Here is an 18,861-nt window from a genome sequence, read left to right as displayed (position 1 = left end):
GAAAATCACGTAAGCGCTCTGTCAGCGATTTTCATTCCGGGAGTGGACAACTGGGAAGCAGTCTTCCTCAGCAGACACGATCTCCATCCAGGAGAGTGGGGACTTCATCAAGAAGTCTTTACAGAGATAACAAGTCGTTGGGAGCTTCCTCAAATAGTCATGATGGCATCATGCCTCAACAAGAAGCTTTGGAGGTATTGCGCCAGGTCAAGGGACCCTCAGGCAGTAGCGGAGGACGCCCTGGTGACACCATGGATGTTTCAGTCGGTCTATGTGTTCCCTCCTCTGCCTCTCATCTCAAAAATATTGAGAATCATAAGACGAACAAGAGTGCAGACAATACTCATTGTTCCAGATTGGCCTCGAAGCGCCTGGTATTCAGATCTTCAGGGGATGCCCACAGAAGATCCGTGGCTCTTCCTCTCAGAGAGGACCTGTTGCAGCAGGGGCGCTGCGTGTTCCAAGACTTACCGCGGTTACGTTTGACGGCATGGCGGTTGAACACCGAATCCTAGCGGAGGAGGGTATTCCGGAAGAAGTCATCCCTACTCTGATAAAGGCTAGGAAGGAAGTGACGGCGAAACATTATCACCGTATCTGGAGAAAGTTTGTATCTTTGTGTGAAGCCAGGAATGCTCTTACGGAAGGTTTCCACTTGGGCCGTTTTCTCCACTTTCTACGGACAGGAGTGGATATGGGCCTAAAGTTAGGCTCTATTAAGGTACAGATTTCGGCCCTGTCTATATTCTTCCAGAATGAATTGGCTTCTCTCCCAGAAGTCCAAACTTTTGTAAGGGGAGTGCTACACATCCAGCCTCCTTTTGTGCCCCCGGTGGCACCATGAGACCTTAACGTAGTGTTACAGTTCCTTAAATCGCACTGGTTTGAGCCTTTTCAAACCGTTGAATTGAAATTTCTCACTTGGAAAGTGGTCATGTTATTGGCCTTGGCATCTGCAAGGCGGGTGTCCGAATTGGCGGCTTTGTCTCACAAGAGCCCCTATCTGATTTTCCAGGTGGATAGAGCGGAATGGAGGACTCGTCCTCAATTTCTACCTAAGGTGGTTTCGTCTTTTCGCATGAACCAACCTATTGTGGTGCCTGTGGCTACGGGGGACTTTTAGCCAGGACGGCTAGGGTTAGGAAAACAGAGGTTCTGTTTGTCCTGTATGCAGCCAACAAGGTTGGCGCTCCTGCTTCTAAGCAGACTATTGCTCGCTGGATCTGTAACTCGATTCAGCAGGTTCATTCTACGGCTGGATTGCCGTTACCAAATTCGGTAAAGGCCCATTCCATTAGGAAGGTGGGCTCTTATTGGGCGGCTGCCCGAGGCGTCTCGGCATTACAGCTTTGCCGAGCAGCTACTTGGTCGGGTTCAAACACTTTTGCAAAATTCTACAAGTTTGATACCCTGGCTGATGAGGACCTTGCGTTTGCTCAGTCGGTGCTGCAGAGTCATCCGCACTCTCCCGCCGGGTTGGGAGCTTTGGTATAAACCCCATGGTCCTTACGGAGTCCCCAGCATCCTCTAGGACGTTAGAGAAAATAAGATTTTAAACCTACCGGTAAATCTTTTTCTCCTAGTCCGTCCCAGTGCGGACTAAATCTGCAAGACTTGTATATAGTTGTTGCTTACATAAGGGTTCTGTTACAGTTGGAATCGATCTTTGACTGATACTGTTTTTTGTTCATACTGTTAACTGGTTGCGTATATTCCAGGTTATATGGTATGATTAGTGTGGGCTGGTATGAATCTTGCCCTTAGTTTAACAAAATCCTTTCCTCATATTGGGGGTAATTCTGAGTTGATCGCAGCTTCAAGTTTGTTAGCAATTGGGCAAAACCATGTGCACTGCAGGGGGGCAGATATAACATGTGCAGAGAGAGATAGATTTGGGTGGGGTGTGTTCAATCTGCAATCTAAATTGCGGTGTAATAATAAAGCAGCCAGTATTTACCGTGCATAGAAACAAAATAACCCACCCAAATCTAACTCTCTGCAAATGTTGTTTCTGCCCCCCCTGCAGTGCACATGGTTTTGCCCAACTGCTAAAAAATTTCCTGCTGCGATCAACTTGGAATTACCCCCATTGTCCATCTCCTCTGGGCACAGTTCTCTAACTGAGGTCTTGAGAAGGGGCATAGAGGGAGGAGCCAGTGCACACCCATACTAAAAGTTCTTTATAGTGCCCATGTCTCCTGCGGAGCCTGTCTATACCCCATGGTCCTTACGGAGTCCCCAGCATCCTCTACGGACTAGGAGAAAAAGATTTACCGGTAGGTTTAAAATTTTATTTTTCAACTGTGATGCTTGTTTTTGGTTTTAGAAGCATAATTCACAAATTACATCATTATTCAACCAAATCCCATTGAACTTCTGACAGCAAGTTGTATGATCCATGACCCAATAACAGGCAGGCTTAGATATCAGGATAAAATGAAGATGTGAGAGCACTTTCATAATTATAGAAGCTGTTCTCCTGTAACAGGTTGCGGACATTACGCGTTTGTGGAAACTACATCCAATTCTCCTCACGATTGATTACAACTCTGCTGAGAGTAATGAAGTAAAGAATCTGTTACTCCGATGCTTTATGAGTGATAACCACATCAAGAGAGAAGAGGTAATTTAGTATTGTAAGTTTCCTTTGCGGTGATAATTGAGTTTGTAATTATTGTAACGAATAACAATTTATTATGACAACTTTCAAATAGAAACTCTTGCCTAATGGTATTTTCAAGTAGACTGTCATTTATCGTCACAGCAAAGCACCTTTCCTGGTCTCCCACAGGAACATGCTTGTTTTCGTGTGTTCTCTTGGGAGAGATATATATGTGTATATATTGTAGCTAAACTGTAAGGGTTGTGTCTGTACATAGCAATATATATAATTTCTAATAATTGTTAGTCAAAACTCTGGAGTAAAAAGTCTGACAGGTGAGGCAGCTCCCTACACTTGAATCCCCCACATAGAGGTGAGGATATGTAATATACTATATTGATAAAAATCTGCATCTCTCTCCGCTGTCCCTATCTGCCCCACTTCCTACCCCCACTCTTTCTCTCCCCAGCCCCGTATGCAGCAAGTGTGAAACAGTCAGATCAATATTATTAATATTAGCAGCAGCAGGTTAGGAGGCTGTAACATCTCCCTGCAGTATCACTTTCACCTGGGACAGCGTTGCTCCATGCAGGGCTAAGCAACAGCAGAGGGGAGGCTGTGATCTGTCCCACCCCATCTTTTCCTGGTGACAGCTGCCGAGGGTGATGTATGCGCGCACAGACAGCCCCACAGACACCAGCCAGGGGGTCGCTGCGTAAAGCTGTTACGATTTTAGCTCTGTGTCTGTCACTTCTGCAAGTGCCCAGCAGGTCTTCACCAGCCCCTTCTTCACCTCCAATCCTGACTCACAGCCTTGCCTGCCCAATCTTAAATCCGCGCATAATGGGCTGGCCGACCATAGGTAACTTTATATCCCGGGGGATGATAGTGACCACTGCCTGAGTGACTTCTGTGGATTTGAGTGGCTCAGTGATGTGGAAGTACTCTGCCAGAGTGTGTGCGTGTCACTGAGACTCTGGCAGAGTGTGCTCATGAGTAACAATGAGGGACTTGGTCAGTGTGTGTTTGTGTGACGCTGGGGTATTTGGCCAGCGTGTAAGTGACCGAAAGACTGTGACACTGATTGTAACATAAAGTATAATTTATATACAGTTTTCAGGTCTTGTTTTAGAGAAATTACGCTAGTGTGAGTCAAAGTAGTTTTACATTCCAGTTGTCGGGATTATTTATAAAGTGGTTATTTTCTCTATCGTCCTAGTGGATGCTGGGGTTCCTGAAAGGACCATGGGGAATAGCGGCTCCGCAGGAGACAGGGCACAAAAAGTAAAGCTTTACGATCAGGTGGTGTGTACTGGCTCCTCCCCCTATGACCCTCCTCCAAGCCTCAGTTAGATTTTTGTGCCCGGCCGAGAAGGGTGCAATCTAGGTGGCTCTCCTAAAGAGCTGCTTAGAAAAGTTTAGCTTAGGTTTTTTATTTTACAGTGAGTCCTGCTGGCAACAGGATCACTGCAACGAGGGACTTAGGGGAGAAGAAGTGAACTCACCTGCGTGCAGGATGGATTGGCTTCTTGGCTACTGGACATTAGCTCCAGAGGGACGATCACAGGTACAGCCTGGATGGTCACCGGAGCCTCGCCGCCGGCCCCCTTGCAGATGCTGAAACGAGAAGAGGTCCAGAATCGGCGGCAGAAGACTCCTCAGTCTTCTTAAGGTAGCGCACAGCACTGCAGCTGTGCGCCATTTTCCTCTCAGCACACTTCACACGGCAGTCACTGAGGGTGCAGGGCGCTGGGAGGGGGGCGCCCTGGGAGGCAAATGAAAATCTTTTTTGGCTAAAAATACCTCACATATAGCCTCCGGGGGCTATATGGAGATATTTAACCCCTGCCAGAATCCACTAAAGAGCGGGAGACGAGCCCGCCGAAAAAGGGGCGGGGCCTATCTCCTCAGCACACAGCGCCATTTTCCTCACACAGCTCCGCTGGTCAGGAAGGCTCCCAGGCTCTCCCCTGCACTGCACTACAGAAACAGGGTAAAACAAGAGAGGGGGGGCAAAATTGTGGCAAAACTATATTATTAAAGCAGCTATACAGGGAGCACTTATTATAAGGCTATCCCTGTCATATATAGCGCTTTTGGTGTGTGCTGGCAAACTCTCCCTCTGTCTCCCCAAAGGGCTAGTGGGGTCCTGTCTTCGTTAAGAGCATTCCCTGTGTGTCTGCTGTGTGTCGGTACGTGTGTGTCGACATGTATGAGGACGATATTGGTGTGGAGGCGGAGCAATTGCCAAATATGGGGATGTCACCTCCTAGGGGGTCGACACCAGAATGGATGCCTTTATTTATGGAATTACGGGATAGTGTCAACACGCTAAAGCAGTCGTTTGACGACATGAGACGGCCGGACAATCAATTAGTGCCTGTCCAGGCGCCTCAAACACCGTCAGGGGCTGTAAAACGCCCTTTGCCTCAGTCGGTCGACACAGACCCAGACACAGGCACTGATTCCAGTGGCGACGGTGACGAATCAACCGTATTTTCCAGTAGGGCCACACGTTATATGATTTTGGCAATGAAGGAGGCGTTACATATTGCTGATACTACAGGTACCACAAAACAGGGTATCATGTGGGGTGTGAAAAAACTACCTATAGTTTTTCCTGAATCAGATGAATTAAATGAGGTGTGTGATGAAGCGTGGGTTACCCCCGATAAAAAAATGCTAATTTCAAAGAAGTTATTGGCTTTATACCCTTTCCCGCCAGAGGTTAGGGCGCGCTGGGAAACACCTCCTAGGGTGGACAAGGCGCTCACACGCTTATCAAAACAAGTGGCGTTACCCTCTCCTGAGACGGCCGCACTTAAAGATCCAGCAGATAGGAGGATGGAAAATATCCAAAAAAGTATATACACACATACAGGTGTTATACTACGACCAGCTATAGCGACAGCCTGGATGTGCAGTGCTGGGGTAGCTTGGTCAGAGTCCCTGATTGAAAATATTGATACCCTGGATAGGGACAATGTTTTACTGTCTTTAGAGCAAATAAAGGATGCATTTCTTTATATGCGTGATGCACAGAGGGATATCTGCACACTGGCATCACGGGTAAGTGCTATGTCCATTTCGGCCAGAAGAAGTTTATGGACGCGACAGTGGTCAGGCGATGCGGACTCAAAACGGCATATGGAAGTTTTGCCGTATAAAGGGGAGGAGTTATTTGGTGTCGGTCTATCGGATTTGGTGGCCACGGCTACAGCCGGGAAATCCACCTTTTTACCTCAAGTCACTCCCCAACAGAAAAAGACACCGACTTTTCAACCGCAGCCCTTTCGTTCCTTTAAAAACAAGAGAGCAAAGGGATATTCATATCTGCCACGAGGCAGAGGAAGGGGGAAGAGACAGCAACAGGCAGCTCCTTCCCAGGAACAGAAGCCCTCCCCCGCTTCTACAAAAGCCTCAGCATGACGCTGGGGCTTCTCAAGCGGACTCGGGGGCGGTGGGGGGTTGTCTCAAGAATTTCAGCGCGCAGTGGGCTCACTCGCAGGTAGATCCCTGGATCCTGCAGATAATATCTCAGGGGTACAGGTTGGAACTAGAGACGGATCCACCTCGCCGTTTCCTGAAGTCTGCTTTACCAACGTCCCCCTCCGACAGGGTGACGGTCTTGGAAGCCATTCACAAGCTGTACTCTCAGCAGGTGATAGTCAAGGTACCCCTTTTACAACAAGGAAAGGGGTATTATTCCACTCTATTTGTGGTACCGAAGCCGGATGGCTCGGTAAGACCTATTCTAAATCTGAAATCCTTGAACCTGTACATAAAAAAGTTCAAGTTCAAGATGGAGTCACTCAGAGCAGTGATAGCGAACCTGGAAGAAGGGGACTTTATGGTATCCTTGGACATCAAGGATGCGTATCTCCACGTTCCAATTTACCCCTCACACCAGGGGTACCTCAGGTTCGTCGTATAGAACTGTCACTATCAGTTTCAGACGCTGCCGTTCGGATTGTCCACGGCACCTCGGGTCTTTACCAAGGTAATGGTCGAGATGATGATTCTTCTTCGAAGAAAAGGCGTATTAATTATCCCATACTTGGACGATCTCCTAATAAGGGCAAGGTCCAGAGAACAGCTAGAGATGGGATTAGCACTGTCTCAAGAAGTGCTAAAACAGCACGGGTGGATTCTGAATATTCCAAAATCCCAGTTAATTCCGACAACACGTCTGCTGTTCCTAGGGATGATTCTGGACACGGTTCAGAAAAAGGTTTTTCTCCCGGAGGAAAAAGCCAAGGAGTTATCCGAGCTTGTCAGGAACCTCCTAAAACCAGGAAAGGTGTCTGTACATCAATGCACAAGAGTCCTGGGAAAAATGGTGGCTTCTTACGAAGCAATTCCATTCGGCAGATTCCACGCAAGAATTTTCCAGAGGGATCTGTTGGACAAATGGTCAGGGTCGCATCTTCAGATGCACCAGCGGATAACCCTGTCTCCAAGGACAAGGGTATCTCTTCTGTGATGGTTGCAGAGTGCTCATCTATTGGAGGGCCGCAGATTCGGCATACAGGATTGGATCCTGGTGACCACGGACGCCAGCCTGAGAGGCTGGGGAGCAGTCACACAAGGAAGAAACTTCCAGGGCGTGTGGTCGAGCCTGGAAACGTCTCTTCACATAAACATTCTGGAACTAAGAGCAATCTACAATGCTCTAAGCCAGGCAGAACCTCTGCTTCAAGGAAAACCGGTGTTGATCCAGTCGGACAACATCACGGCAGTCGCCCATGTGAACAGACAGGGCGGCACAAGAAGCAGGAGTGCAATGGCAGAAGCTGCAAGGATTCTTCGCTGGGCAGAGAATCATGTGATAGCACTGTCAGCAGTGTTCATCCCGGGAGTGGACAACTGGGAAGCAGACTTCCTCAGCAGACACGACCTTCACCCGGGAGAGTGGGGACTTCATCCAGAAGTTTTCCACATGCTGGTAACCCGTTGGGAAAGACCAATGGTGGACATGATGGCGTCTCGCCTCAACAAAAAACTGGACAGGTATTGCGCCAGGTCAAGAGATCCGCAGGCAATAGCTGTGGACGCGCTGGTAACGCCTTGGGTGTACCAGTCGGTGTATGTGTTTCCTCCTCTGCCTCTCATACCAAAAGTATTGAGAATTATACGGCAAAGAGGCGTAAGAACGATACTAGTGGTTCCGGATTGGCCAAGAAGGACTTGGTACCCGGAACTTCAAGAGATGATCACGGAAGATCCGTGGCCTCTACCTCTGAGAAGGGACTTGCTTCAGCAGGGTCCCTGTCTGTTTCAAGACTTACCGCGGCTGCGTTTGACGGCATGGCGGTTGAACGCCGGATCCTAAAGGAAAAAGGCATGCCGGAAGAAGTCATTCCTACTTTGATTAAAGCAAGGAAGGAAGTAACCGCGCAACATTATCACCGCATTTGGCGAAAATATGTTGCGTGGTGCGAGGATCGGAGTGCTCCGACGGAGGAATTTCAACTGGGTCGATTCCTACATTTCCTGCAATCAGGATTGTCTATGGGTCTCAAATTGGGATCTATTAAGGTTCAAATTTCGGCCCTGTCGATTTTCTTCCAAAAAGAATTGGCTTCAGTTCCTGAAGTCCAGACTTTTGTTAAGGGAGTGCTGCATATACAGCCCCCTGTGGTGCCTCCAGTGGCACCGTGGGATCTCAATGTTGTTTTGGACTTTCTCAAATCTCATTGGTTTGAACCACTAAAAACTGTGGATTTGAAATATCTCACATGGAAAGTGACCATGCTACTAGCCCTGGCTTCGGCCAGGAGAGTGTCAGAACTGGCAGCTTTATCTTACAAAAGCCCATATCTGATTTTCCATTCGGACAGGGCAGAACTGCGGACTCGTCCGCATTTTCTCCCTAAGGTGGTGTCAGCATTTCATCTGAACCAACCTATTGTAGTGCCTGCGGCTACAAGCGACTTGGAGGACTCCAAGTTGTTGGACGTTGTCAGAGCTTTAAAAATATACATTTCAAGGACAGCTGGAGTCAGGAAATCTGACTCGCTGTTTATACTATATGCTCCCAACAAGTTGGGCGCTCCTGCGTCTAAGCAGACTATTGCTCGCTGGATTTGTAGTACGATTCAGCTTGCACATTCTGTGGCAGGCCTGCCACAGCCAAAATCGGTAAAAGCCCACTCCACAAGGCAGGTGGGTTCTTCTTGGGCGGCTGCCCGAGGGGTCTCGGCATTACAACTCTGCCGAGCGGCTACGTGGTCGGGGGAGAACACGTTTGTAAAATTCTACAAATTTGATACCTTGGCTAAGGAGGACCTGGAGTTCTCTCATTCGGTGCTGCAGAATCATCCGCACTCTCCCGCCCGTTTGGGAGCTTTGGTATAATCCCCATGGTCCTTTCAGGAACCCCAGCATCCACTAGGACGATAGAGAAAATAAGAATTTACTTACCGATAATTCTATTTCTCGGAGTCCGTAGTGGATGCTGGGCGCCCATCCCAAGTGCGGATTATCTGCATTACTTGTACATAGTTACAAAAATCGGGTTATTATTGTTGTGAGCCATCTTTTCAGAGGCTCCGCTGTTATCATACTGTTAACTGGGTTTAGATCACAGGTTGTACGGTGTGATTGGTGTGGCTGGTATGAGTCTTACCCGGGATTCATAAATCCTTCCTTATTGTGTACGCTCGTCCGGGCACAGTACCTAACTGAGGCTTGGAGGAGGGTCATAGGGGGAGGAGCCAGTACACACCACCTGATCGTAAAGCTTTACTTTTTGTGCCCTGTCTCCTGCGGAGCCGCTATTCCCCATGGTCCTTTCAGGAACCCCAGCATCCACTACGGACTCCGAGAAATAGAATTATCGGTAAGTAAATTCTTATTATTTGATGTGTAGTCCTTTTATCGGGGATAGTTAACAGCCCATCAACATGACTGACTTGCAGCACACAAAGGAGTCATTTGGTCCGTCGCGCCCGCTAGTAGCTGCCGGTGCACATAGCAGAAGTGAGGAGCACATTAGCCTTTTATAGGATATACTTGCACTTACATTCCGCTGATTATTCTAATTACTGTTGCGGCCAGGTACATTATCATGAAAACAGGACAAACAACATTTAAGTAACACTTTATAATATGTTGTGTGGGACCTACTTTTAATTTTCTACTATGTATCTGTTGGCACTTTGGCATCATATTTACCAAAGTTACTTTGACTCATTCAGGGGCTCATCTAATACCTTATGCTAATGGGAGTTGCACGCCATTGTTGCAGGCAGCAACGTTACCCTGATTTGGTACCTTCTGCTAATGTTAGGATCCATTAAACTAATATAGGGGTTTGTACATGTGCAAGAGGACACCTGTGAGTCCCAATTGATTTTTCAGCAGGCGCTGCAAGCATCATTAATATCTGCACTTGCACCAGCCCAATGCTGGGTGCAGAAGATGGCAGCAACAGGCTTCCCTTCTCCCTGCACAGCTCTGAATCATACTGAGCTTTCGGTACACTGCCATTCAACTCCCACACATCAGGATGAATATGTGGGGTTTCATTGTCACCACCCAGTTCACACCAACCGAAATGCCCTGTTTCACGGAAAGACAGATGCGCCTATGTTTCATCCGACGCAGCATATGATAGACATACTGTATGCAAGAATGCATAACCTGCATCTGTACTCTCGCTGTATACAATAACTCTTTATTTGCATGTTTGATCTGTGCGACTCAGAATCTACCCCTTAATATAGCTGAAAAAAATTATTTTGGTGCTATAGGGTTTTTATTGGTTTGTGCAACAGGTATTTTGATGTGTGTTTTTTTTTTTTTTATTGAGTTGATTTATATGATTTTAATTAGTGGAGACCCTGTAGATTTACTGACAGCTCTGATGGGCCTCCCCTAACAGACGTTTGTGTAGGCTGACTAACAGTGGTTGATGGCCCCCTATTATTAGACTTCCTATTAATCTGTTTGTGCAGATCCACTCTTCCCTTAAGTGAGGCCTATAGGAAAGGTAATTTTCACGTGTATTTTAGGTAGAAGGCTAATTGTGATATTTGCTCTCCCACACTATCCAGGGCCGACGATTTCTTAGTTTTCTCTTCAGCTGGGATGTCGACTTTATTAAAGTGATCCATGAAACAATTAAAAATCAGCTGCAGCATTTACAAAAGTAAGGTTTATTGCAATCACAATTTCACACTTGTTCTGTGATTTAGAAGACTATTGTTTCACCATATATATATTTTTTTTATCTAAGTGTTTACATTTTTGTTAAGGGCTAATCTAAATTTAGGGAGTATAAAATCACATTGACTTAGATTATTGCTATTGCCTTTCCAGAAAATCATAAGGATAACGAGTACTTAAAGTCTTGTGCTTTCTTGGTTTAGAACACCAGGCCATGCAAAACAAATATTGCTGTAGGATCACTCTTTAAAATTGTAGTACCTTTTAAAGTCCCATGTACCGAATGACCATGGCTATACAGAATGAGTGTGGCCCATTCTGTAAGATTCCAATAACCAACCCTGCACACCTCCATGAATTTGAGCTTGCTCCAGCTGTGAGGATTATGGAAATTGAGAGTCCGGAAGCAGTGAGTGTCCTAGTTATAAGGCTAATGGAGAATGCGGTTTTCAGAAAGGGAAAAAACAACAGCTTATTTATCTGTTAAAATTAACATTCTGTGGAAAAGTTTACTTTTTGTAATACTGTATGTGTATTTTTATATGCTAGGTCACTGATAAATCACGTCGCCGACATTTATTTCAGAGCATGGAAAAAAGCTTCTGGAGAAATTTTAACGGTACTTTGTTTTTCTGTTTCTGCTATAAATGTGTACACTTATTTATTTATATAAAATATAGATATATATAGATATAGATAGATATAGATAGATATAGATATAATTTTTCTTATTTTTTTTTTTAAGTGAAATACAAGTCTAAAATTCACTGTTGCTGTTCTACATCTAGAACACTAATTATAGAAGCATTAAAGTGCTGTGTTTGGAACTTCTGAACTCTAAACATTTCAACTGGATAAGAGAATCCAGTTTAACAAAACGGTAACCTCAGAGTTTCTTCCTAAGCCCAGAAGGTTAAACTTAAATTGCCTCTTTCCAATGCTAATAGTCATTGGTCAGTGTAGCATTTTATTTAATTTAGAACCTCTTTCCAATTCCGCTTATCCCTTTTTGGTAGTAAGTTTAATTTTCACTGTATACTTAATTTCTGCAGCAGGTTACATTGGTTTCCACAGGAAAACATTGGGGGTAGAGTGGATCTTGATCCAGAGGCAAAAACAGGTTAAAGCTTTAGGCTGTCCCAGGATGCATTGGGGCCTCCTCTATAACCCCTCCTCCAGGCACTGTAGGCTAATTTTCAGTTGGTATCTGCTGCAGCAGGTAACTTAACAGGGGGGCTGCACTGGGCAGCCCCGAAAAAGCTTTTTCTGACAGACAATTTCTTAAAAACTGGGCTGTCAGTGCTGTATGTCATGGTGACACTTCAGCTCTGCAGCTCCATCACCTCCCAAATTGCGACCTAGGAAGACAAGTCGCGGCGCTGGCGTGGACACTGTCACCGAGCAGGGACCCCACTAGACCACCAGGGCAATGGAGCACAGATCGGGTGTTCTAATTCCCCATTTAATTATACTCGCTAGTACCTGGGGGTGGAAGTCCAGCATAGGGGAGCTGGCGCTTGACCTGTAGCCTCTCCTCGGCCCAGGGCGACATCTACTGCAAATTGACCCGCCCTGGAGCTGCCTCTCACTCTCCCTCACTCCCTAACTGAGACGCTGGGCGCCATCTTATAAGCATAGTTACGGCTAGTCTCTGGGACTGCAGGGCAAGATCTCCCTTGTAAAGCCGCCTGTATACAGCGCTGTGACTTTACAAACACTTGAGTATTCTACATGTCTTTATACAGACAGCATTAGTTAAGAAAAAGTGTACCTATTACAGGATTTATTGTACGAGTATTCTGATATATACCTCTGACCTAGGATAGCACTGTGTTTTATTGAGATATATATAGATAGATAGATATTGAAAATATTCTTCTTACTGAAGCTGCTGATGCTGCAGCTGTTACCAATTGTTCTAGTGCTACCATGATATTTTCATTAGCAGTTACAGGTTCTAAACCATTGTGCATTTTCCACCTATCTATTGGTGCCACTGTTGACACAACATCGTGGTCAAACAAGAGGTCATTAAACATTGTTGCTTTTTCTTGGAACTGACTAGTGTTGGTAGAAGGGTATTTGAATGTGGATATTTTTCTTTGGCAAACGTAAGAGCTTCTAACTTTTCTTCTGCAGTTACATAACTACCCCAGTAACTTGGGTACATCAAGTAAGCTCAAAAATGTGCAGGTCCCAATGCTTAATTATAGCAGTACAAAAATGTCATAATGCTTGGTTTCTAAGGATTTAGACCCAGGTTTAGCAAGCCTTGGAGAGTAATAAATTGCACTGTTATAAAGTATCAGCCAATCAGCTCCTAACTGCCTTGTTACATGTTGTGTTTGAAAAACTGACAGGAGCTGGTTAGCTGGTACTTTATCACCATGCAATTTATCACTCTCCAAGGCTTGATAAATCTGGGACTTAAGGGCAGATGTATTATCCTAGAGAAGGCATAAGGAAGTGATAAAGCAGTGATAAACGCAAGGTGATAAAGCATCAGCCAATCAGCTCCAATATGTAAATGAACAGTTAGGATGTGATTGGCTGGTGTGTTTATCACCTTGCACTTATTACTGGTTTATCACTTCCTTATGCCTTCTCCAGTCTTAATACATCTGCCCCTTAATTCCTTCAAACTATACTCTAATTCTTTCCACACATGTACAGCATTGGAGGGAAAAAAACTCACTTTGTTGTCACCTGGTTTTAAAGCTGGAACAAAATAATGACACTTCGCTCTGATTTTTGTAACAATTTAGAGCTGATTTAGGAAATATCGCCTAAAGTAAAGATGTGTAGATGGTTAATTGTAAAGATTTTTTTTTGTTCTGTTTTTAGTGATTGACCTATTTTAGTCAGAAATGTAACAGACAAAAGTAAATTCTTTAAGATATCTGTTTTTATTGCAGCATGACATAAGGTTGGAATGATTCTTTTTATGTTGTTGTTTTTGTTTTGTTTTTGTTTAAGCATTTACGTTTTAGAGAGGAATAAATAGTTAAAAAGATGACAACCTAATGGGACCATATGCAGTACAGAAGCAAAGCACCCAGGATTTACTGGGATGTTTGTAAAAGTAATTTGACAATGTTCCTGGAGCCATTGATACTTGAGAGTGATGTTTTGATGCTACAACTAAGCTTAAAATAAAAATGTGTTCTATTGTATGTATGTAAGTTGTTGTGTTTTTTTTGTTTTTTAGTTTTAGGGCACATGAATAAGAATTTAAGGTAGAGTGACATAAGGTATATGTCCTAAAAACTTTTTTTTTTCTCTAAACTTTAAATGTTAAGTATTGTTTTTTTCCCCCCTTTTCCTATGTGTTTTTCCACAAGACCATTGAACACACCTGTATCCAGGACTTAATGCACCATGGTGTTTATTTGCCCAAGAAGTCTCCGGTGCACTTCAAAGTGAAAAAGGTAGGCACCAAGTTTTTACCAGTGATGATTAATTTGTTGTTATGTTTGTAGATATAATTATATAGTTTTTGTTGGGCAGTTCCACATTAGAACACTACTAAGTATATTCATGCTACAGATGGAACAGGGATTAATATGGCATGATTTTCCTGAAGTAACGCAGACACTCTGCAGTATTAAAGATGACAGATTCACTGCTACACTCATTAGACTTCTGTGAACCTGTTTTTTAGGCTGTGGCAATATAAATGTGTTGGTGTATAGTAATGCAACTGTGCAGTTGTTTAACCACAATCCTATACCCGTATTCATTTTGACAAGAATATTCAGTTTAGTCTTGGTCGTTTACTTAAATTGTTATTTTAAAGTCACGTTTTAGTCATTATTTTTTGCTTTGTTTTGATCAAGATTTAGGGGGACATTTACTAAGCAGTGAAAAAAGCGGAGAAGTGAGCCAGTGGAGAAGTTGCCCATGGCAACCAATCAGCACTGAAGTAACATCTATAATTTGCATACTGTAAAATGATACAGAGCTGCTGATTGGTGGTTGGGGAAATTTCTCCACTGGCTCACTTCTCCGCTCTTATCACTGCTTAGTAAATGTTCCCGTTAGTCAGTTGATCTACTTTCATTTTAGTCAACATTTACAGTTTTTGATACTGTAAAGCAGGGGTGGGGAACCTCCGGCCCACGGGCCGTATAAGGCCCACAAAGCCGTTTGGTCCGTCCCACCCGCTTGTGTCAGTGAGACACGCCCCGCTCAGTCCGGCGGCAGCGTGTCTCAGCTGTCAGGATACGGAGGAGAGCGCGGCTATGTCGGGCAGTGGCATGTGGGCCTTCAAACCAGCCGCTGGTTCGTGAGCCAATCAAAGCTCGCGGACCGGCAGCCAATCAGGAGCCGCCGCTGGTCCGCGAGCTCTGATTGGCTCACGAACCAGTGGCTAGTTTGAAGGCCTACACGCTGCCGCCGCTCGACATAGCCGCGCTATCTTCACTGTCCTGACCCCCTGACACCCAAGACACGCCGCCGGATAGAGCAGCAGCAGCGGTAAGCAGCACAGTGGGGTGGGGGGCACTGTGGGGGCATTTGTGGATCTGGCACTGCGGGGTCTTTTGTATACATGGCACTGTGGGGGGCATTTGTATACATGGCACTGTGGGGGGCATTTGTATACATGGCACTGTGGGGGGCATTTGTATACATGGTACTGTGGGGGGCATTTGTATACATGGCACTATGGGGGCATTTGTATACATGGCACTATGGGGGCATTTGTATACATGGCACTGTGGGGGCATTTGTGGATCTGGTACTGAACTATTGGGGGCATATGTGTATCGCGTCCCATTTGAATTGTCCACACCCATTTTTTGGCACGCGGACACAGTACCTCAAAGGGGCAGACCTACTGGGGGGCAGGGTAATTTTTTAAGTTGAGAATTTTTGTATGGCCCCCGAAGGATTTTATAAATATCCAAATGGCCCTTGGTAGAAAAAAGGTTCCCCACCCCTGCTGTAAAGGATTTTGCTGCAAAATATTTCTCTAGATTCCCTTGAAAAGTTTACATACCATTAAGGGGATGATTCAATTAAAGGAGAAGAAATATCGGGAGTGCAAAACTGTTGTTTTTCACGATGTTTCTCTTGTATTTTTTTTTATTCATTTATTTTTTTCGAGCAATCCATATTGGCTGCGCAAAAAAAACCAAAAAACTTTTCTGCCAAAAACAAACAAAGATTCAGTGAAACCTTTTGTGCTCTGGGATTTGTTTCTCCTGCCGTGGCTCGCTTATCGGGGATAATTGAATAGCCCATGGCGTGACAATTACAGTCACTGACCAAGGGTAATTGATTTCCCCCCTAACTATGTGTTAGCTAAACAATGCTTAGTACGCTGTGAATGTGTTGCATACGGAGTCTAAATTACCTTAGTGTTCCCATATATGATATGTAAATACACAATAATTTCCTTCACAGCATATTTATTTTCAGCCAGGGCAATTGTATCACCGGGGGTTATCCTATTAGCCCCAATGTGGCGCTCTTCTCCCCCGATGCCGTCGCTTATTGCAGATTACGCTTCAGGTGCCTCAGGCCGGAACGGCATTGGGGCTAATTGGATACCTGCCTTAGTGTTAATTTTGACAAGAATTTTAAATTTTAGTTTATATTTTTTTCTTTGTTTAGTCAAGATTTAGTCGGTGAATCTCCAGTTTCATATTTGTCTATTTTAGTTCTGAAATAGACAGCTATCGACAAAATTAACTGTCCTATACACAGGGCCGGCAACAGAGATTGTTGTGCCCGGTACACTGATATCTCTGGGGATCCCCCTCCCATCAACCCTTCTCAACACACATATAAACGTAGGGTGTAGTATTTTATGCCAGCATCCCGGCGCTGGGATCCTGACCGCCGGCAGGCAGCAGGGTGAGCGCAGAAGAGCCCCTTGCGGGCGCTGTAGCGCTCTACACAATTTATTCTCCCTACAGGGGTGTCGTGGACACCCTAAGAGGAAGAATAGTTGTCTGTATGCCGGCTGTCAGGATTCCGGCATCGGTATGGTGAGTGCCGGGATCCCGACAGGCGGCATATCAAATGCCTCCCATACACTTAATACACTGTAGCACACAAATAGGAAATTAGTGAAGCCCTGCCAGTTGTGACTGCAGAGACTTTAATGGGGCTTATAGAAGAGGACTCTTCCATGGTGGCAGTACTGGTCAGTACTTCACAGGTTTGCTGTCAGGGAAGCCTGGCAGCAGTGTGTTCAGCGGGAAGTGGACCAGAAGGAGACTGTAGGTCACACTGCAGGGGTTTCCAGAGATAGCATGCCGGAGAGGAGAGCTGCCTGGCGCTAGCACAGGTTGCCGAGCATTGCTTGAGCAGGAGCCGACACTGCTGTAAACCCTGAGGCAGCGGTGATGAAGCGGAGAGCTACAGAGGTTGACGCTTTGGGGAGACATTGGGGGTAATTCCAAGTTGATCGCAGCAGGAATTTTTTTAGCAGTTGGGCAAAACCATGTGCACTGCAGGAGAGGCAGATATAACATGTGCAGAGAGAGTTAGATTTGGGTGGGTTATTTTGTTTCTGTGCAGGGTAAATACTGGCTGCTTTATTTTTACACTGCAATTTAGATTGCAGATTGAACTCACCACACCCAAATCTAACTCTTTCTGCACATGTTATATCTGCCTCCCCTGCAGTGCACATGGTTTTGCCCAACTGCTAAAAAATTTCCTGCTGCGATCAACTTGGAATTACCCCCATTGTGAGTACTCACCGTTGACAGTGAGGGAATGGATGCTGGGATTCAGAACCAGGACTTCACGGGAGAGATTGGCAGGCACTTGCAGCCGTGCCAATGTGACAGGAAGGGGGGGAGTTTGGGTAGTGCTGTTGGTCCAGCAAGGGGTGGGGGGGGGGGGGGGGGGGGGGTGTACCATGGCCTTTAGAAATCTGGCCACTAAACCCATGGGAAGATAGCGCCCTGCCAGATCCTCTGGGCCCCTCTGGACGTCGGGCCCAGTATAGTTTCCCTTTTGACCCCTCCCTTACTCTGTTGCTGGGCCTGCGTATTACTCACCGTAAATGGGTATGTGTATATATACCTCAGGCCCCTGAGGAAAACTACAAGGAGGTGGTTTAACAAAAGTCTTTGAACTGTTTTTCCAAATATTTCAATTTCTCCTTGGTTTCCAAAAATTTGTACAAACCCAAGGACAGCCCAGGTTCCAGCCCTTAGGGTTCCTCCTCCCCGAGGTGGAAAATCCTAAAGTAGTCAGTCCTGGGCAGTTTCTGCCCCCAAGCCCAATTTTAGAAAGATAAAATAATAATAATCTGCATGATGGACAGGGATGTTCAGTCTATTTACATATATTCGGATGTAATAGTAATAATAAGCGGTTTAAAACTTGGTTTTATTGAAAGATGTATAATAAATCAAATTTCCCTGGACGAACCATTTATCTCAGGACCCCCCACACCCTTAATGACTAATTAGGCACTTAGGAATTCAGTTGAAGGCGGGACACTTTTCCCGCAGCTTCAGGGTTTTGGTATCCAATTAGAGGACAGAAAATGGTACGCTTCTCTTTTCCCGGACCTCTCAGAGCAAGTGTAATTTTTCCTGAAATCATTATTTTTTTTTTAGTAAAAATCTCCTGTGATTTTTTTTCTGGTACACCGGCGGCTCCCCTATGTGGACTAATTGAGCAATTGTAGCAGCAGTGAGTTTGCATACCTCCACATTCCGATTTGTCCGCCACACCAGGCTTGTCTCAGATTTGCAATGTTGGACTTTAACTATCCGTTCCAGGCGCTGCCATTCAGCGCCTCCATGGCACTGAGGGTGTTCACCAAGGTGATGGCAGAGGTGATGTTTCTCCTCCGCAGACAGGGGGTCAACATAATTCCATATCTAGACGACCTGCTGATAAAGGCATCGTCCAGGGAGAAGTTGTTACAGTCCATTGCTCTCATGACTCATCTACTCAGGGAGCACTGTTGGATCCTGAACCTTCCGAAGTCACATTTGCAGCTGACAAGAAGATTGTCGTTCCTGGGAATGATCCTCGACACAGGTGCAGAGGGTGTTTCTACCGGAGGAGAAAGCGTTGGTGATTCAAACAATTGTCCGGGATGTCCTGAAGCCAGCCCG

General features: G+C 45.5%; 1 protein-coding gene across 4 annotated transcripts in view; it reads left to right on the top strand.

The window, feature by feature from the left end:
- The window catches only part of NCAPG2 (non-SMC condensin II complex subunit G2), a 205,291-nt gene that overhangs the window by 42,511 nt on the left and 143,919 nt on the right, over positions 1-18,861 (top strand). For all 4 annotated transcript variants that reach the window (XM_063921910.1, XM_063921913.1, XM_063921912.1 and 1 more), the window contains exons 6-9: positions 2,489-2,623; positions 10,660-10,754; positions 11,321-11,390; positions 14,113-14,199. In XM_063921910.1, the coding sequence (XP_063777980.1) occupies positions 2,489-2,623; positions 10,660-10,754; positions 11,321-11,390; positions 14,113-14,199 (387 nt within the window). The remainder of the gene's footprint in view (positions 1-2,488; positions 2,624-10,659; positions 10,755-11,320; positions 11,391-14,112; positions 14,200-18,861) is intronic.

The sequence above is a fragment of the Pseudophryne corroboree genome, chromosome 5 (assembly GCF_028390025.1).
Source record: "Pseudophryne corroboree isolate aPseCor3 chromosome 5, aPseCor3.hap2, whole genome shotgun sequence".
Lineage (NCBI taxonomy): Eukaryota > Metazoa > Chordata > Amphibia > Anura > Myobatrachidae > Pseudophryne > Pseudophryne corroboree.
The sequence above is the reverse complement of the archived record's forward strand: the minus strand, read 5'-3'. Positions and strand labels throughout refer to the sequence as shown.